The 21,731-nt window shown below is 40.3% G+C and overlaps 1 protein-coding gene across 3 annotated transcripts in view; it reads left to right on the top strand.

Annotated features, from left to right (window-relative positions):
• Positions 1-20,291, top strand: part of Calcrl (calcitonin receptor like receptor) — a 91,414-nt gene extending 71,123 nt beyond the window's left edge. For 2 of the 3 annotated variants that reach the window (XM_048425866.3, XM_048425867.3), the window contains 6 exons: positions 811-964; positions 2,998-3,058; positions 3,149-3,215; positions 9,217-9,435; positions 10,203-10,244; positions 15,904-20,291. In XM_048425866.3, coding sequence (XP_048281823.1) covers positions 811-964; positions 2,998-3,058; positions 3,149-3,215; positions 9,217-9,435; positions 10,203-10,244; positions 15,904-16,128 — 768 coding nt within the window. In that variant the 3' untranslated portion in view covers positions 16,129-20,291. Of the gene's footprint in view, positions 1-810; positions 965-2,997; positions 3,059-3,148; positions 3,216-9,216; positions 9,436-10,202; positions 10,251-15,903 lie in introns of those variants that run through there. The other variant, XM_087900102.1, reaches the window with a different exon arrangement.
• Positions 20,292-21,731: the final 1,440 nt, after the last annotated feature.

Genomic DNA, 21,731 nt, shown 5'->3' with positions numbered 1-21,731 from the left:
TTTAAGAGACTTGGTTGTCATCTTGTAAAGCACATACCACATTACTTAAAATTTTGTAAATGAATTTCCACACAGATGAGGAAGTGACATTACAAATATCCTTTAGGAAGGTGCTACTACATGTAATAATGAAAGTGAAATTATAGACTTTTGTGTAGAATGCAGACCTGATTAATATCATATGAATATTTGAAAATTATCTCACTTTTCGGCTGCTAGCTTTTTGTCTGTACAATGTGTGGCCATTTTAAGCGCATGCCTCACAGAAATATCCAAAAATTTGGTAACTATGTATAAATGGTAATTGTCCAGAGCCATTAGGATGACATTCATGCCCTCGCTGTTTGCTCTAATCCATGATAGCTCTAAATGTCCTTCCCTGTGCTTTAGCTTCATTAGAGAATTTCTCAGTAAGTTTTATTTATTCCTGCAAAATGAGGGTTACAAAATTTTCCAAGTATTTGGATATGTTTAATTAAGTGTAGATAAGGCTATCAAAGTTTTTCTAAGCAAAAGCCACAGCCACAATCAAAGAGATGGGCAACTGTGGACGGGTGGACAGTTTGTGTGCCTTGTGCAATAATCGGAACACATCAGAAAAACAGACACCCTCAAGCAAAGGGAGATTTTGGACTTTGCAGAACTGTTTGGAACACCACATGGTTCTTATGAACTTTGGAGCCATCACGGGGTGGTGTTCAGAAGAGCACTGTGCGATCCAGACACCCTCGTGCGCACAGTTGTGTGGCGGGGAATGAAGAATCCCATGTGGATTTCGTAGACTAAGAACCTCCTTTTCCCTTGTCACAGGTGAGCTGCAAAGTGTCTCAGTTCATCCATCTCTACCTGATGGGCTGTAACTACTTCTGGATGCTCTGTGAAGGCATTTACCTGCACACCCTCATCGTGGTGGCTGTGTTTGCAGAGAAGCAACACTTGATGTGGTATTACTTTCTTGGCTGGGGTAGGTGCCACTGTCGTGACCTTTGTAACGAACTGATTGAGAAGGCTTTCAGCTCTCAGGCAGTGTGACTTATTATCAATTGCTCTTAACATGTGAGCTGAGGCTTTCCTCACTGTGATGGATTGAACTATGGAAAGCAAAGTGTCACAAACTCATGGTTTCTTTAGCTCATTTTGACTAATAATACACTTTTTAAACATTTGATTTTCCAGCGACAAGCTTATCTTAGCTGAATGACTAAAACAATAGAATTAAAATTATGAATTAAGGATTTGGTCTATGCACTCTTTTGAATTTCTTTTGTCGTGTGTAAAAAGAAGTCATTGGTGTTTTAAACTCCACCAAGGAACCTTTGAGATTGCTTTTCCTCCTTCCCTCCCTCCCTCCCTCCCTCCTTCCCTGCCTCCCTATTTCTCTCTCTCTCTGCCTTCCTTCCTTCCCTCTCCCTTCCTCCTCCCTCCCTATTTCTCTCTCTGTTTTCCTCCTTCCCTCCCTCCCTCCCTCCCTCCTTCCTTGCCTCCCTCCCTCCTTCCCAACTTCCTTTTCTCCCTCCCTCCCTTCCATTTCTCTCTTTCTCTTTCTTTTTTTTATATTTTTATTTTTCCATTCAAAATTTCCACTTCCTCCCTTCCTCCCATTCTCCTCCTGCTCCCCCACTCCCTCCTCCCTTTCCCTCCAGTCTTAAGAGAGGGTGGGGTATCCTGCCCTGTGGGAAGTCCAAGGCACCTCCCCCCTCCATTCAGGCCTAGCCTGTCTGTCTGTCTGTCTGTCTGTCTTCCTTCCTTCCTTCCTTCCTCTCTCTCTCTCTCTCTTTCTTTCTTTCTCCCTCATCCCTTCCTATTCTTTCCTTCCTTTCTTCCTTTCTTCCTTCCTTTCTTTCTCTCTTCCCCCTCTCTTTCTCTTTCCTTCCTTCCATCTTTCCTTCCTTTCTTTGTCTGTCTATTTGTCTTTGAGACTGGATCTTTTCGGCTTAGAACTTGCTATGTAGATTAAGAAGGCTTTGAACTCACAGAGAGTCATCTGAGTGCCCTGTAGAGATCTTCATAGACTGTCATTTTATAAACTAGGGGTGTCGATAATTGAAGTATGTAAAAGATCTACTTCTTCCACATAATCTCCTGGCGCTGTGTGCCAATCAAAACTAACGGGGACCTACTGCTGTGCTTCTTAAGGTGTACGGACATAACATGTAGGAAATTGATTCACGTAGGACTAGTTTTCAGAGATAAAGCAAACATTTTATTCTTTAATTATCTACCAGATGGAGGCGTAGATACTGAGGTAGATTTAAAGACATATGCCTGTTCACATACCCAATTGTTAGCACATTCTAATTGTCTCTATCAAACATTTCTTCACTTCAGTTTTTTCAAGAGCTTAGTTAGAAGCTTCTTCAAAACACGCAGAAATCTTGGTATAAGAAACATATCTTGGGGCTGGAGAGATGACTCAGAGGTTAAGAGCATTGCCTGCTCTTCCAAAGGACCTGAGTTCAATTCCCAGCAACCACATGGTGGCTCACAACCATCTGTAATGGGGTCTGGTGCCCTCTTCTGGCCTTCAGGCATACACACAGACAGAATATTGTATACATAATAAATAAATAAATATTTTAAAAAAGAAACATATCTTTTCTTTTTTTTTCTGCAAAACATGGCTTACTGTGAAGCCTGTCTTTTATAATAGAAATGATTGTCAGTCTCAAATTTTCCCAACGTTTGATATTACATGTCCGCCAAGTTCATCCCACAGAAATTATATGAATACAGAAATTTTTTTAAAAATTGTGACTTAGCAGCATGCTATGGTTCTAATCTCTGGAATCTTAATGGTTTAGAATAATGTATGATAGTCTAGCCTGACAGTTTGTCACATTTACTGCTTGGCTATATGTTTGCCATCACACAGCAGACATAGGTGACTCATTATTTTTTGCTCCTGAAGTGTCTGCAGATGTCATGTTTGTGCCTTTCTTTGAGAAGCCTCACCTGTAGGGAAAAACATCCATTCATCTGCGTCTGCTTCGTCTGCAGGGTTTCCACTGCTACCCGCCTGCATCCATGCCATGGCCAGAAGCATGTATTACAACGACAAGTAAGACGGCTTCCATTTGTGACTCCTATTAGAACTAAGCAAAATGAAAACCTTCTGTTTATACATTATTGTCTTTACTTTATCCCCTAGTTGCTGGATCAGCTCAGATACCCATCTCCTCTACATCATCCATGGACCGATTTGTGCTGCTCTACTGGTGTGTAACGAAAACCCTCTGTTTCTCACTGCTGCTCCTATGTCCTGAATCTCCTCTCCACCCTCATTAGTCAGAGTCGATGCACTGTTTAACTGATGGGGCTCAATGAAGGTGTCATACGTATGAAATGAGCAAGAAAAGTAAATGGCTAATTTGCAAGTGATGGAGAAGTGTTGGGGACCAAGTGTAGGAAGTTGCTTTTGCAGCCTAACTTGAAGTGAGGTCGAAGCGGTTCTAAAGGGGTTAGAGAAATCATCAGAGCGATGCAGCAAGCACTCTGGCTTGGGCTTGTGGGAAATAGCTGGTAACCGGACCACAGCCAGGCAGGGAAGAAGAAGCAGAAACAAATACTCGGACTTTTCTCTCTTCCTGTCTCTGATTTCTTAGTTCCTCTCACTAGCCAAATACAGTGAATGTCAGAGCGTCAGAGAGCGTGGGTGATGATACCATGAGTCCTGCCTTCCGAGGCAAGTCGCAGAACAGAGGATGGCTCTGACAGGAAACCATGACACAGCTGCGCAAGAGTAACAGGCCAATGAAGAAAGCGCTGCTTGATGTACTCTGTAATTACAATACCCATCACTAAATATGTGTTAGCAGCTGGATTGCTGAGTGTGGCTATGTTACCAGATAATTTGTAGAGCTCTATCGCAATTTTGATTTCCTCTTTTGGGTTCTTAGTCTCCTTATTTAAATTTAGAAACATATGCACATAATGTGCATGTACACACACACACACACACACACACACACACACACACACACACCCAAGGGACAATGTTATTGCAGTTTAAGAGAAAACAACAGAGTAGTCAATCTGTAAATCTTCCCAGCTGGAGAAAGGAAGAGAAGGAAGAGAGAAAGGCATGACGTTTGTAAGCAGCCACATGGCAGAAGACAGGCGGGAGCTTCAGAGAAAGAGGGAGACATCCCAGGGCATCAGGAAAAGCACGCTAAGTTTTAGAAGAAGAGATAGAAAGCACAACAAGAAAAATTTACACTGCTCTGGGCAACTCAGATAAATAGGCGTTCTCCTCAGGGTTATGTGAGGAAACTCTGCAAGCGTTTGCTGCTGCTTCCTCCTCCTCCTCCTCCTCCTCCTCCTCCTCCTTTTCTTCTTCTTCTTCTTCTTCTTCTTCTTCTTCTTCTTCCTCTTCTTCTTCTTCTTTTTTTAGAATAAGCAGATTACCACATTGATGTGATAATTATTCCTCCCACCTCCTTAGCATGGCTTAAGATGAATCAGTTTTCTGTGGGGTGCCCAGGTGGTGGACAGGTCCAGCTAGACTAGCTCTTAAGGTACATTATGTCTCTATGTAGGGACAGAGGAAGATTCAATTCTGTCCTGGAGGAAATAGCTCTCCCTGATAAACCAGACGAGAGCCCTAATACCAATCTTCAATGGCTTCCAAGACTACTACAACATTCCCAAGAAGAGTCTCTAGAATCATTTAGGAAATAGGCTGAAACTGAGGGATAGATACAATCTATTTCACCATGAAAATCTAGAGATCCATTTCCAAAGCTGTTTGTCAGAAAGGATTAATGTCTGGACTTGATTCTGGGTCACATGGCCATGTATAGTCTTGAGGCAAGGGTGCTAACTTAGGAAGAGTTAAAAAGCCAGAGCTTCTTTCTGGCATTCCTAACCATAATTCCAGGAACATACTCCTCTTCTGGCCAGGGATGAGAATGGAACTGTGCATTTTGGGGGTCCTTGCCCCTAAGATGCCTGTGCAGTTTCATCTTCTGCACTTTTTCAGATATAAGGCGGCAGAGGCCACATGTTGTGCATTCATTATGTTACTTCAATGAGCAATAAATGAATAGATGCTGGCGCAGCGTGTGAGAGATCCTAAGGCATTTGCATTCCCTAAGAGTGATATTTTGCCGTTGGCATTAAGTTTTATAAAAAAAGAAAAAGATGTGTATTTCCTAGAACAGGTTAAACACCTCTCACTCTTGCTTTCAGATTCTTTTTACACAAAAATTCTATTATTTGCCAATTTTTCAGCTTTCATTTAGTTTGCATGATTGCCTTAGAACATTGTTGATGTAGTTTGCAAGATCATTGTCCAGGTAGTCTCAAAAATACATCATAACTGAGACTACTGGTAACCGATTGCTGCCTGTATTTAGATCTTATTTCTATTTCATATTGCACAACAGGTAGACCTGCTAGTCACTTCATACCTTAAGATTCATATTTGTAAAATATAACTCAATAATGGTCACTGTTATACCAACAGCAAATTGACAGTAAAAATTTAAAAGATAATGCTGTTTGCACCATCCATACACAGAGACAAAAATATCTACTCATAAATTTAACTAACTAAAAAAATAAATTTAAGGAAATTAAAGATCTCAACAATGAAATTTATAAAAAAATAAAGGAAATAGTAGTAGATATACACATAAATGGAAAGATGTCCTATGGATTGAAAATATTAATACTATTAAAATGTCTAATGTATTGTCTCAAACAATCAACAGATTTGTACACAACACCTATCAAAATGTTAATGCCATTCTATACAGAGTTGGGAAAACAATTGCAAAGTCATATGGACTCAAAAGATATAGAATTTACAAAATAGTTCTAAGCAAAAATAACAAGAAGGCATCACAATGCTAAATTCAAAACATAGTCTAAATCTATGGTCATAAGAACAACATGACAGGTGTGAACGAGACACCAGTAACCCGTGGAGCAGCATAGAACACAGATACCAACCCACATGCTCATAGCCAAGCAATTTGAAACCCAGATGCTGAAAATATCAACTGGCTACAAACAGTCACTATGGGGAACTGGTGCTTGGGCTCATTTCATTTTTAACCTTTGCGTGACTTTGCTTTCTCTTCTGTAATAACAGAATTCCGCAAAGAGTAGGAATTCCCCACAAAATTCTTTTCAGGAGTAAATGACCTTGTCCTGGCATGTGATTGACAGAATGCCTAGATTACGATAAAAATGCACAAAAGAGTTCTTTGAACAATTCTTCACCTGTAGTTTCCGCATGACACCATGATTCAGTTTGGAACAGAGCTCAAAGAAATCAAGACATGCTGTGCGGGCTACCTGTGACAAGCCCAGGTCAATATTTTATTGCCTACTTTCAGAGTGTGTAGTGGTATTTGTGATTCAGACTCTTCAAACCAGAGATATTGATGAAGCAAAAGCACTGCCAAACGGAAAATGTAATGACAGCTAACTCAATCTCCAGAAAAGCCTGTCTATACCAACTTTGGGAGAAAGGAGCAGAGATGGATTCTCAATAAAAATGACACATAGCTCATCACACTGCTTGACTCTGACTGAGTGCCCTAGAAGACTCTTTCTTCACCTATTGAATAGTTCTGTCCTTGTTTTCACTTCAGAGTCCCTGATTGGCCGTTTAAATCCCAAGAGTCTAGGTGGGGCTCTGTTTCATGTGTCTTTGAACAATTTTAATAAAGAAGTCATTTAAGCCACAATCCTTCTTTCTCACTCAGACCTCCTTCACACTCCCCTACCCGAGCTGGCACTGGCACAACCACCACACTTTTATACACTGTTGAGAAAGGGTGCATTTAATTTGAGATCTTGGAGATGTTTAGGTCACTTGAGGGCATAGGTGAGAAACCATTGCCCATCCTTGGGTGAAAGTCTTCAACACTGCTCCTGTAGTTGCTTTACTGACTCTCTGCTTCCTCCTGTGGCCCTGGGCACGATGGTGATGTGACGATGCCTTGTGGCTTTTACCAGCTATTGAACATCACAGATGTCCTAGCAATAACAGGTTTCTGAGCTTGCGCTAATACCTGTACTTCTTCATCTCCCCCAGAGGTGGACACCATAACCAGCTAACTGAGTGTTCAGCCCTGGGCACATGGAAACATACAAACAACACTTACAGAGATACCTACATATTTATATGAATGTCTAAACACACAGACATGTACCAATAATAAAGAAAAAGAGGCCATGAATTTGAGAGGGTGTGGGGTGGGGGGTTTATCTGAAGGGGTTTCAGGAAAGAAGAGGAGAGTGGGGGAATGATGAAAATGAAGTGCTCATGTACAAAATTTTCAAAAACATAGATAAAAAAATCAGGAATCTTATTTATCATCTCTCTCTCTCTCTCTCTCTCTCTCTCTCTCTCTCTCTCTCATCCATCCATCCATCCATCTATCTTCCTCATTCCCCCACTCCACCCCCATCCACTCCTCAGCGAGGGTAAGGCTTTCCATGGGGAGTCAACAAAGTCTGGCACATCACTTTGAGGTAGGACCAAGGCCCTCCCCCCCTATATCTAGGCTGAGCGAGGTGTTCCTCCAAAGAGAATAGGCTCCAAAAATCCAGTTCAAGCAGCAGGGATAAATCCTGGTCTCATTGCCAATGGCCCCAAGACTGCCACAGCCAAGCAACTGTCACCCACATTCAGAGGGCCTAGTTTGGTGCTATGCAAGCTCCCCCACTGTCATTTTGAAGTCAGTGAGCTCCCACTAGCTCAGGTTAGCCGTTTCTGTGAGTATCTCCATCATGGTCTTGACTCCTTTGCTCATATTATTGCTCCTCTCTCTCTTCAAATGGACTCTGGGAACTCAGCCCAGTGCTTAGCTGCGGGTCTCTGCCTCTGCTTCCATCAGTTGCTGGATGAAGGTTCTAGGATGACAATTAAGGTAGTCATCAATCTGATTACATGGAAAGGCCAGTTCAGGCATCCTCTCCACTACTGCTTAGGGTCTTAGCTGGGGTCATCTTTGTGGATTTCTGGGGATTTCCCTAGTGCCAGGTTTCTTGCTAGCCCCATAATGGCTATCTCAATCAAATATTTTTTTTCCTTGTTCTCCCTCTCTGTCTGACAGAGAACGTGGATGAAAGGGATGGGAGGGTATAGATGAATTGAAATTAATGCTTCATAAGACAGGTTCTTAACTACTGAGTCAAATTCCATTTTCAGATTTCTATGGACCTTTTCAAAGACAATGCAATTCCTTTGGGAAAGTTGCTACAGGACAATAAATAGTAAATTGTAGCTGTGAAAAGTCATTTACAATTATAGCAAGTCAAAATTTCATCATATAGATTGAATGTCAGCTGGTTCAGTTGTATGATCATCTCTTCATAAGCAAAAAAAATACAGTCTTATTTCAGGTACTTGTTATAGAAACATTTATATAAAAAGACGCTGTGATGATTATTACAAAAAGGAAGAGAAACCAAATATATGCAAAGAGTTATGAGGCACAGTATATGCTTGGAGAGTCTACAGTACGGGCACCGGTGGGAAGGCAATTCTTTAAAATTTAACGTTTGTTGAGGCTGGAGAGTTGGCTTCGTAGAGAAGAACTCTTGCTGCTCTTCCAGAGGACCTGTGTTCAGTTCCCAGCTGCATATTGGGCAGCTCGCCTGTATTTCTAGTTCCAGGGTTCTGACTTCTTTCTCTGGCCTCCATGGGTACACACACACACACACACACACACACACACACACACACACACGAATAAATTCTTAAAACCTAACATTTCTTAAGAACAATTCCTTTTTCTAAAAGTGTTTATGATCTTGACTTGGAATTGTAGACAAGCCTTAATATTATATAGAAAATGAACGAAGAAAATGACTCAAATATTTCCTGAATGAATGTGCTCCATAGTGATTCTACCATAATTTTCTTTTTCTTTTTTTTCAAAGTTTATTAAATTATGAAAGTTTCCATTTCCGCCCCTCCTCCCCACACCCTCCCCCTCCCTCCTCCCCCTCCTCCTCCCTCTCCATCCCTAAGAGCATAATTTTATTTTTCTAAAAGTTAATTTCACCAAAATTCATGGACCTGTAAACTGAGCAGCATTACTCGAGAAATATACACTAATAATACATGTATTATTATGCAAAATGTGTCTTCAGTCCTTATACATGAAATGGTCCAAGTTTTATAGAATTGCAATGCTCATAAAACATCTTAGCACTAAACACGAACTGACTTTTAGATGCTCTTTTATTTTTTTTCAGGTAAATCTCTTTTTCCTATTAAATATTGTACGCGTTCTCATCACCAAGTTGAAAGTTACTCACCAAGCGGAGTCCAATCTTTACATGAAAGCCGTGAGAGCTACCCTCATCTTGGTCCCGCTCCTTGGCATTGAATTTGTGCTCTTTCCCTGGAGACCTGAAGGAAGGGTTGCCGAGGAGGTGTATGACTATGTCATGCACATCCTGATGCACTATCAGGTAAGGAATTCCTGCCAATCAAGAGAGCAGTGTGGCAAGTTTTGTATTGAGTTTGCATGGAGCCCTGGGTTTCCTCCTGGCGGCTTCTGTAACAAGTGGACCATAGATACAGGAAGCCTTTCTGGTGCTTGTGCCTCCTCTTGGACTCTTCCTCCTGTTGGTTGGTCTTGTCTAACTTTGGTGTGATAGTGTTTGTTTTACTATATTTTACTTTATTATATTTTCAATGAATGAGTGAATGGGTGATAACCCAACCACAGAAGTAAAAACTGACAGCTGAACTGTCAGGTATACCAGCTGGGAGGGTGAAAAATAAGTTTCCTTTAATGGAATGACACTGGGTATATCAACCACTCTAGACAGGTCCAGGAGTCCTGCCAACTTATAATAGTCTCCCCCAGGCTTTGTGTGTGTGTGTGTGTGTGTGTGTGTGTGTGTGTGCACGCTTTTGTTTGGTTACAGCTTGGTGTTTTTGGTTTTTTTTTTCCTTTTTGGTTTTATTTTTTTTCATTATTTGTTTATTTTTCCTTTCTGGTTTTATTTATTTATTTATTTATTTGACTTTAGGGGCTTTTGTTTTTGTACTGAGTATTTGTTTTTTGAGAGAGCTTAAAGTTGGGTGGGGAAGGAGAGGGAGAAGGGAGGATCTGGAAGGACTTGGAGGCGGGAAAGAATCTGACCATAATATTTTAAATTTAAAATTGTTTTAAATAATAAAGAATATAGTAAAAATAGATCCAGATAATTCTGTTTTTTTTTTTAAACAGGGTCTTCTGGTGTCTACAATTTTCTGCTTTTTTAATGGAGAGGTATGATTATTCATTTTAATACTTTTATAATTTAAACATTTTTTTTCTTTTAAAACAAGATGGAATTATAAACTCCTCCCAAAACAACTATTTTTCCCCCCAATGACCAGTTTTCTCTGCATAGCTCTGGCTATTCTTGAACTTGCTCTGTAGACCAGGCTGGCATCAAACTCAGACCTGCCTACCTCTGCTGCCTAAGTGCTGGGATTAAAGGTGTAGGCTACCATCACCCAAGCCCAAAACAACTATTTCAAGCACTACTTTTATCACAGAAAATAAATAACACAAAATTATTTTTTGTAGTCCCCAATTTTCATCTCAAAATTCAGATAATATTAGAGTTGAGAAACAGGAAGAAGTTAGGCTTACTTCAAAATACTCCAATGACGAGCGAGCCCTTTGATCTATCACTAGAATGTACTATGTCTGGATGCTGCTTTGGGGACCGTGCTGGGCAATCTTTAACTTCCTAGAGCCTACATTGAGAAAGAACCTACTCATTTCCCCTTTGTCCTCTTCTATAGACTCAATTATGTAACGCTTTGAAAGGTTTTACCATAGATACGAAAGATTAAAATAAATTGACATTGGAGATTTATGGGTTCTTACCTGAGGGATTCCTGCTTGAGAGGTTTCAGTAGTCTAATTGGGAGCATACTTCTGTCCATATGGATATTGTTTCTGCTTAGTGCTTTGAACATTATTGACTTTGCATTTTATTTGCTTCTGGTCTACTTGGCCAATTTTTCATCTGGAGCAAGCTGGCAAAACTGAGCACAGAAATTGAGACAACAGCTCAGCGAGAAATAGGCGCTGGATAACTGAGAAACTCCTCAGGAAACCTCAGATGGGGAGCACGTGAACCAGATGGCATAATTTATGAGGCTATTTCCTATAAAACAAACCACTGGAAATTATACACATCTTACAAAGAACTATAAAGTCCTTTGTCCTTGTATTAGTAAATTTCTACTTTTCCTCTTTGGATGTAATCAGACAAGTTGTTTGAAGTCAAAGTTAACATGTATGTAACTGAATCTATAGCCATTACATGATATGATTTAGAACACCGTGTCTAACAATGGGGGCAGTACAGCGCACTGTCAAATGTGGCTATCGAGTTTTTGTCAGTGCCGTGACTCTTCTACGTCATACATGACAGTGGCCATTTCTCTCTAGAGAATGCAACAAGAAAGAACCCATAAACCATTTGTTTTGACAGGGAAACCCGACAGCCTTTATTATGAGTGTCTACAGACACACCGACTTAGGCCATCCTGAATGTTGCTGATGTCGACTATACCAATCAAATATTCATGAGAATGATATGAACACATGCCAAAGAGTATGTATGAAATAGGGAAGATGTGCTTTTTATCTGTAGACGCAGATTAGTGTGCTTTTAAATATTTAAATCGTAGTCACTAGTAAAGTAGGTGATGCCGTAGTGGACTAGGGTCGGAGGCGCCAGAGGACGAACATGGTGGTACCTTCCAACTCTGAAGAGGCTCCGTCTTCCTAGCAGTCATAGTTTAGGAAATATTTGGAACCAAGGAAAGCATATTTGTCCTTAAAAAAATGGAAATAAAATCAGGTTATTTACACTAGTGCTGAAGAGGTGAACGTAAACAGAGGAATGCAAGGAGTTCATACAATGCCTCAACCTCATCACATCCTTAGAATAGCATAGCTCCATCGCTCTGTTGCTCAGATAACTCATTGTTTTAATGAAAAACCACATAGAATTGAGAAATCTAATTTTCAAATTGGCACTCTCCTTCTAAAAGAGTGTCCAGGGAATATTGAAGTTAGTGCTTTGTATTTCTGTTGTCCTTTATCTGTATAAACAAAAGAGGCACAGTACCTTGTTCTTCTGCCATGCCTTAAATTGAGAAAATTTGGCCTTGAAAAACTTTAATAAGAAGAAAACCTTTGAACGAGGTTGTTGCCAGATCCCTCAGTTCATGACAACATCTGTAATCTCTGTCCTCTTTCCTTCTGCTTGGGGGACACAGTCCCTGTTTGAGCATGATTCATCCCTCGTCTGAAGAAATCTCCCTTTCTGTCTCTTTGCCTCTTAGTTTCTTCCCACTCTTGTAGCATGAAGAAATAGCTGCCAGAATAAGTCTGTGTGGTTCCAAGTATGTCATGTTTTTGTTAAAGTCAGTTGCTTGGCTTTCGTTTCCTTCTTGCCCTTCTCGTTAGGTCAAGTGACTTGCTTTTGCCTAATTTCTGCACTTCGCTTGACTCTCACTGCTGGCTTTTCGCATCTGTTGTCCTCTTAGCATTTCTTGCTCGTTAACTGTAGTTTGACAAGTGGCCAGGCCATTTCAGTACCATTCCACTCAAATAAAACTATGTCCTGGTAACATAAACAGGAGTTGTGGTCATCAGAAGGCATGGGAGACAACAGTGTATTATATGTATTTTCATCAACTAAACAAAAGAATTTGTTTAGAAGCCTTAACATTCTACAAAGAAAACTGCATAGTTTTTCTTTATAACCTCTCTCATATTCTTCAAAAATTGATTTAGATTAAGGAGTATTATCATTGATTCTTTTTGTGTGTTAATGAGCATATATTGTGCTGAGCATTTGATTTAGCTGCCTGTATAAAGCTCACACACAAACCACTGAAACCATATCCATATCTTTAATAGAACTCAGCCATTTTTCATTTTTTCCCTTTTAAACTTGTTGACTGTCTAATTTACTACTCTGTTAAGTAAGCATGATCTTGTATTAGAGAAAGCAGTTAAAAATGTAACATTCCTTTTTAAAATTTATTTTATTTAATTAACATTTAAGTTTATCTTACATACTGAGCACAGTTTCCCCTTTTCCTTCCTTCTGTTCCCTCCTGCTGACTTCCATCTACCCCCTCCCCATCCACTCTTCCTCCATCTCCAAAATGCACCATTCTTATCACACAAGTTCGCAAAGACCCTGGGTCTTTATTATATTTTTTAAAAAAACTTTGATAAATAATAACCCACAATTCAGGATACTGTCCTTTCATGATTTTTCTTTCTGATGATTTAGGCATCAAGAAGAAATAAGTTGTTGGTCATAGTCATAGATTCTTCGAGGACAAGCATCTAACTGTCAAACTCATTCTGACTGCTGGGATTTGGTTAGCTTTTCCTTGAAAACTATCCATCCTAGGACCTCAAGATGGTATCTTCTTGTTGAGGTCTTTGTAACATTAGTGTGGAATATTTTATCTGAAGCTACATCCCATGCCCATTTAACTTGAAACTATGCAGTTTCAGCATCTAATTTGTCTAACATCCATAACAAATGTGAAAAGTATCTATAAACATGAGAACAAAATAACTCCCACCCAAAATAGTTACAAAATTGTTCAAAAATACTGTTCACGTCTCTGAATATTTACATAACACCTGCCATTTAAAGTCACATAGATGTCACTTGCTTGCATTTTTGAAGCTATTACATACATAAATATTACTGCTACTTTAAATATCTTATTTGTTGATTTAGAATTAGTAAACCACATCTTCATAGTGTATGGGATTATCCCAGAGCACATAAAAACAAAAATCAGTTACATCTTGGGAAAACTGTCCAAGCAGTGAGGACGCAGGCAAGCATAGGTCACGCCAGAGCGGCAGGGTGAATGCCTGTCCACGCAGTGAGGACGCAGGCAAGCATAGGTCACGCCAGAGCGGCAGGGTGAATGCCTGTCCACGCAGTGAGGACGCAGGCAAGCATAGGTCACGCCAGAGCGGCAGGGTGAATGCCTGTCCACGCAGTGAGGACGCAGGCAAGCATAGGTCACGCCAGAGCGGCAGGGTGAATGCTTGTCCACGCAGTGAGGACGCAGGCAAGCATAGGTCACGCCAGAGCGGCAGGGTGAATGCTTGTCCACGCAGTGAGGACGCAGGCAAGCATAGGTCACGCCAGAGCGGCAGGGTGAATGCCTGTCCACGCAGTGAGGACGCAGGCAAGCATAGGTCACGCCAGAGCGGCAGGGTGAATGCCTGTCCACGCAGTGAGGACGCAGGCAAGCATAGGTCACGCCAGAGCGGCAGGGTGAATGCCTGTCCACGCAGTGAGGACGCAGGCAAGCATAGGTCACGCCAGAGCGGCAGGGTGAATGCCTGTCCAAGCAGTGAGGACGTAGGTAAGCATAGGTCACGCCAGAGCGGCAGGGTGAATGCCTGTCCACGCAGTGAGGACGTAGGTAAGCATAGGTCACGCCAGAGCGGCAGGGTGAATGCCTGTCCACGCAGTGAGGACGTAGGTAAGCATAGGTCACGCCAGAGCGGCAGGGTGAATGCCTGTCCACGCAGTGAGGACGTAGGTAAGCATAGGTCACGCCAGAGCGGCAGGGTGAATGCTTCATGATCCGAGAGTGGTCAGTCTCTAGTCTGCGCTTTTCAGACCTGAGAGCCGAAAGGCGATGGCTGGCATCTGAGATGGAGCTGAGCATTCTTCTTTGTGTTTAGTGACTCGGTATGAAGAAAGTCTTTCTAGGGCTCTCAGTTCAGTCAGAATCAGTGCCATTGTATCTGACATACTACTCAGATTTCTAATTTCACTCAGGAAAAAAGGCATTAAAGTTCACGTTGTTTTAAGAAAGATGCAGGAGAAGGACTAGGAGTTAAGAGCCCTTGCTGCTCATGCAGAGGACCAGGTTCCTTTCTCAGTATCCACACGATGTCTCAGAAACATCTGGAACTACAAATCTGGGTCCCCAATACCCTCTTCTGGCCTCACTGAGCACCAGGCACTCATGCACAGAACGCAGTTACAAACATTCAGACAAAACATTTGTAACATAAAGCAAAAGTAATAAATTAATTGAAAATATTAAAAGGAAAGCGGCAAATTAGGAAGAAGCAGAGAAACGACATTCTTAGACATTTTCCACCGTAACTCTTGTCCAATCCAGTGCCTTACATGATTTCAGGAAGTGAGATCCGTGAGGACAAAGGCTCTGGCGTTTTCAGAAAGTGGAACATTTTTAGTGATTGTTCAATAAAAGCTACTGTTAGTGATGATGGTAGCGTGATTTTTCCTGTGCCCTGTGTTATTTTTATCTGCATCTTTCCCCAATTCGTATACACTCTCATTTCATTAAAATATTGACATAAAATTCATATATACTTATTATGTTGGATATGAAAGGTGTGGATGAATTGTGTTTGACAAGGATACACATAGCCCATTTGGATTATTATAGCTATAAAGACTAGACACAGAATAAAAATATTAAAATATTAATTAAATAAAACATACAGATTAATTGTAATCTGTTCCCCAGTATAAAAGTGTTTTACTTAAAATTTGTGTGTTATGTGTACTGGAGACTGAATTTAGGGCGTCAAACAGGCCAAGCAAAGAGCTTATCCAGGAGCTAAATCTCTCTCTCGCCTTTACTTTAGGCTTTGACACAAAGATATTCAGGCTGGCCTGCACTTACTCAACACTAGCATGCAGATATTGATCATGTGGTCTTAATGTGGAGGTTTCCTTAGTCGCTTAAAGTATAGGCTAGGATCACTTGGTCTTCCTCTTGAATTTAAAAATTAAACCCTTTCTGCAAAAACACTCCTGCTGTGTTTCAAATAAGACACTTTCATCTCAACTAACGGGTTGTTCTTGCTGTTTCTGCTTCTTGCTGATTGATAGGTTCAAGCAATTCTGCGAAGAAATTGGAACCAATATAAAATTCAATTTGGAAACAGCTTTTCCCACTCCGATGCTCTCCGCAGTGCATCCTACACGGTGTCTACCATCAGTGACGTCCCAGGGTACAGTCACGACTGTCCCACTGAACACTTAAATGGAAAAAGCATCCAGGAGTTTGAAAATGTTGCCTTAAAGCCAGAAAAAATGTATGATCTAGTCATGTGAAAGTAGAGAGCTCTCACTTGTTTTCTGCCACTCAAACCTATGCTTTTATAGCCAGAAGATTTAACAGTCAATGGATTTCTTGAATGCCACAAAGCAAGCCCTCAAATGAAATGAGACTTGTGCTGATAAGTGTCTAACCCTCTCTCTATGGGTGAAGAGCCTCAACTGATAGTGTTGGCCAGTAAATGCTCCCACTGGGCTGGTTTCGAGTTACCAACCTGTTAATTGTGGAACTGGAAAGATAACCCAATCACCTCTTGGGAGCTGCCAGACTTTGGAACCCGCACAACACTGTGCGCACGCACAAATGGGTGACTGCACCTTCACACCGGCGCTGACCAGAGAGCTTTGTGTTTCTCGCCCGAGGAGACCTCGCTCCATTTTACAGACATGAAAAGACATTGTGATTTGTGTTGGTTATAAAACTCTCTGACCTATGGTCAACTGTTGGAAGTGAATGGTTTTCCTGGAAGAGACTCCAGCCATCTTTATGACGTCTCCAATGGACTAGACGGAGTTCGTTATCTCTGTCATCTCAAGCTCTGTTCTTTAAGGAAAGCAACTGTGCAGACTGCCTATGGGTTTCTCAGTTGCTGCTACAAACAGTTGTATCCTGTGCCATATCCAATGTGACTCTTGGGGAGCAAACTCTAGAATTTGCAGTCTTTTTCGGAATCACTAGGGAGACATATTGGTGGAAGCTGCAAACCCCTTGTCAGCTACTTTCAAAAAACCTTAGTGCAGGCCTCGGAGGAGATCAGTTTCCTGAATCTGTACATAGAAACTTTGGCCTTTCCATTTCTACTGTGTAGACAAGTGATCACTCATTTTATGTGAAGGGAATCAATGAAGGATTTCTTTTTATCTTCTAAATCTGAGGGGGAGAGAGAGAGAGAGAGAGAGAGAGAGAGAGAGAGGAGAGAGAGAGATATTTTGTGCAAAGGAACCTGTAAATACTCTGTCATTTTATTTTATTGTTTCAGTTCTAAACAGAACCTCGATAACTTCGAAAGCAATTAGATAATGCAGCATTATATGCAACTTAGTATCTGATGCTCTATCTGGGCTGATTTTATGGTAGAGTCCTGAAGTCTATATTTGGTAAATATTTTAAGGACAACCAGATACCAGCATCAGAAGTCTGAGAACTAATAACAAACCCCAGAAATACCAGTGATTAAATATGAAATATTTATTTAACAATGCAAAGTCATAACTTTACAAACACATTGTCTTTGGTGTGCTGACATATTTCTTCAATTTTGATGACGACTCACTGAAATCAGGAAATTTTTAACAGCTACAGCAAGAAAAACTAGTCTGCTACACGTGTGGGCTTTAATTCACTAAAATATGCTTTACTGACTTTTACTAAATGAAGCTATCTAGTTTTGAAAAAGACCCAGGTTATTTTTTAAACGAACCATAGAGGAATTTTATCTATATAATATACACTGTTTCAATATTTCAGTAGACTACTATGGGTGATACAAGCCAGGGAAAGCCTTGACCTTACCATGGAGGAGGAACTGTCAGGTGTTTAATAATTAAATTAAAGCAAAAGAAAGCCTTGTTCCTGAGGTAAAGAGATATCTAAATGGATTCAGTTATTCTAATATTGTTTTGTTCTGGACTTTCTGAAGGGCAGTATTTATTTCAATTAGTAAAAGTCGGTTTGGGGAAAGTCATGTATGTGCTTTTTGAAGTATGTCGGTCAGGTTACAATGGATGAATCAGAAATAGTGTCTTATGCTGCAATAGTTGTTCAAAATTGTCAAGGAAAGTAATTCAGATTGTCAAGTACTGGCATATTAGATGATCTGGGATAAAATTTATCTATACAGGCAACGGAGTTACTAAGGTGGTTTCAATTTTGTGGATTTCATAGCAAGCCATCATTAAAAGGGAATGTAGACTGTTCTGAATTTTCACTTGCCAAAACTGTACAAAACTTCCTTTTGCTACTCTCAGATTTTAGCTATTTATTATTCAGAGGTCTAGAGTCTTATCCTCGCTGACAGTGTTCACGTAGCTCTGCATTCTTCCCAACTGTCAAGTATTAGCCATAAATGATAGTACAGAATGCTGAGTTACCAGAGAGCATGTTTAAAAGATAGTATACTTTTCAGTTTTGTTATTCTTTTACCGTATTGAGCGTAGCTGAGATTTCTTTACTTCCAACATTGTCTGCGGCGTAATCCTCAGCCACGCTGGTCTGAGGGTCGTCAGTTTTAGTTTTGTGATGATATTTGAAACTAGACTTCTAACGCTGAAGCGCCGATGAAAACTTTCTGCATTGCTTGTAGAAAACAAAAACCTGACAGTTTTGAAGGAAAACTTTTCTGGTGCCTAAAAACTAATTCAGAGCATTTCTGGTCTTTTAAAAGTTAGATCTATCGTTTTTCTACAGCTGTTTCTTATAGTCATGGCTGACCTTTTTAGAAGCGACTTTGTATTTTTTTTATTGATAAGCCATTCATCCTGGAGTTTAGCGTTTGTTCGAATCTAGCAAACTGTTTAGAATCTAGCAGAACTCGCAGTGTTCTCACTGCTTAGATAGTTTAATGTGAATATTTTAATTTCCTTCGTGTTTTAATTTACTCACAGAAACATTACCTGTAAAACATATCCAAGATGTTCCAGTCACTGAAAAGAATGTGTGTTTTATCTATTTAAAATCTGTTTAGACTTTATGAGAATATTAAAACTAACGTTGACGCTCACTCATCTCCCCTGGAGTACAGAGTAACTGAACCTCTCACAGAGTTCTTGCCACAATTGAGATATTTTGCAAAATAAAAGATGATGTCTTTAGCCTTTTCTTTAAAGACTTCAATAAACTAGTAAGTGAATTTAATAAATTAATTAAAAAGATATGAATTTGTTTTCATGCTAAAACTATCACATGCACAGGTTCTTACCCTGTAAGAAAAGGAAGATCCTTTCACAGAGGAACACGCTTAGGGAATCTTCCTCCTTTCTGCACTCTATTTCAAAGTGTGGGTTTCTGTTAAATATTAGAAATAAAAAGAGCGAAAGTTTTTCTCAAAAGAAAACATAGTCATAACCTCATACAAATAAAAACTTAAATGTGTCAAAGATTTTTGTTTAACACAGTAACTAATGTTGGAACCAGTAATATGCCAAAGGAGAATTTAAAATACAATATATGCTTGAGAATATAAAATACAAGTAAATATACAAAATATTGCATTTAAGAATACTAATCAAATATACATATTGATAAATGTAAGCAAAATAGTCAATACAATTAGACTACAAGCCCAGAAGAGATAGACCTTAAAGCAGTGTACTAATACTATACAGAGTTAAAAATAACGTAAGGCTCACATAAGAACAAAGTGATTACAGTTAGCAGAACTATTCCCTATAGTATTCTGAACTATTCAGTGGCGAAAGGCTAAAATACAATAGAGGCAACTAGACAGATCATATACTGCTCAATCCATTTTGAAACTATTACCTCTGAAATTAATCATCCGTAAACAATAAGGCTCTGAGTGAGATTCTAATAACAAATGCTAATACACACGGAAAGTAGAGTCAGCATTGTTACAGCTGAGGTTATGTTATTACATTATGAAACGAACCTACATCTGCCAAGTGTTCCAAGTATATACTAGTCCAGAAGCACAGTGGGGCTAGTATAGTATGGAATGGAATTTCTCCAGATAGTGTTTACCATTGACACGGTATCTGACAATCTGTTCCAGCTTACTTTTTAACTAAAGGATGTCACGAGCACACACAATGATACATACAGCTGAATTCTCCTCTTCATACTCTTACCCACGTTCCTGCCCCCCCCTCCCTGTGCCCTTTCACCCCCCTTCTGCATGTCACACTGGTGTTATTGTCACCCTTCCTGGGCATTTTTTCTCCTCTCCCGACCTCTTTGTTGAGTTTGTAATTTACAGACTTACACCCACGCCCACCTCTGTTTATACACACACACATGTAGGCATTAAAAGCTAAGATGTGTATAGGAGAGATTATGGTGGTTTTGTCAAGGAATCTTGGTTACCGACTCAGTGTAATGCGTCTAGGTCCGTCAGTCTCCCTTCAGTTATTTCTGGGTTCATCAACCTCCTTTCGTTATTTTGCTTTTCTTTATAGCAGAATAAAATTCAGTTGTGCATATATACTGCATTCTTTTTTATTCATTTGTCTATTGATGAACGTCAAGGTTGATTTTATTTCCTTGCTGGTACAAACAATGCCTTAAGAAACACAGATGCACGAGTACCTCTGTAATAAGACACAGAGCCCTTTGGCTGTGTATCAGGAGCAGTATAGCTGGATCACATGGACGTTCGGTCTTTCGTGTTTGGAGAATGTTCCATCCTGATTCTCACAGTGCCGTATTATGACAGTGCACTCTCACAATGGCAGGAGTTCCTGTAAACGCGAGAATCTTTGCATAATGCTGCTTTGTTTTGAATCTATGAAAACTGCAATTCAAACGTTGCAAATAAATTTACAACATAGTTTACAGCAGATGCAACTATTTAAAAAAGTTGTTGAACTAAATCCGGGTTCATCTCTCTTAAAATTACAGAATGAAATGGTTTATGCTCCAACTGGGGACCATTTCAAAAATGTCTCAGTTGACCCTAAAATAACACTTCCCTTGAATCAAAATTGACATGCTAGTCTCTAAAAGTTCTGTAAACATTTACCTCGGCTTACAGCATGCAGGAGCAAGGGATGAAAACACAGCTTACAGCATGCAGGAGCAAGGGATGAAAACACAGTTTACAGCATGCAGGAGCAAAGGGTGGAAGCACAGCTTACAGCATACAGGAGCAAGGGATGAAAACACAGTTTACAGCATGCAGGAGAAAGGATGGAAACACAGCTTACAGCATGCAGGAGCAAGGGATGAAAACACAGTTTACAGCATGCAGGAGCAAGGGATGGAAACACAGCTTACAGCATGCAGGAGAAAGGATGAAAACACAGCTTACAGCATGCAGGAGAAAGGATGGAAACACAGCTTACAGCATGCAGGAGCAAGCGATGAAAACACAGTTTACAGCATGCAGGAGCAAGGGATGGAAACACAGCTTACAGCATGCAGGAGAAAGGATGGAAACACAGCACAGCTTGCAGCATGCAGGAGCAAAGGATAAAAACATAACACAAGTCAAAATGCATAGTCATTTCTGTCTCATTGTGTCCCATATGGAGCATGTGCACTACATGTGTATGTGTGGTCCCGAGCCTCCTCCTGCTAAGTGCCAAGAGTGTCACAAGCTGCATGCTTCTGACTGCATGTCCAGGTTCCAAAAGAAGCCTACATTCCTGAACAAAGGATTCATTGCAGCCCAGGAACCCAGAGATGGTCTTTTTTCTTTGCTTCATTTTTGTTTTTCTTTATGCTTATTATTATTGTTGTTGTTGTTACAACATGAAGTGCCTGATGGTCCAGGTCTTACACGCTCAGGTCAGCTTTGTAGACTGCAGTTCATGTGTGGTCCGTAATTACCACGTGCTCCCTGAATCCAGGCTAGCCATACATTCCAGTTTGTGTAAGAATTTCAATGTGTTTTCTCTCAGTTCTGGCATCGATCCTGGTTCGG

This window comes from Myodes glareolus, chromosome 21, assembly GCF_982192425.1.
Source record: "Myodes glareolus chromosome 21, mMyoGla1.1, whole genome shotgun sequence".
Classification (NCBI taxonomy): domain Eukaryota; kingdom Metazoa; phylum Chordata; class Mammalia; order Rodentia; family Cricetidae; genus Myodes; species Myodes glareolus.
The sequence above is the reverse complement of the archived record's forward strand: the minus strand, read 5'-3'. Positions and strand labels throughout refer to the sequence as shown.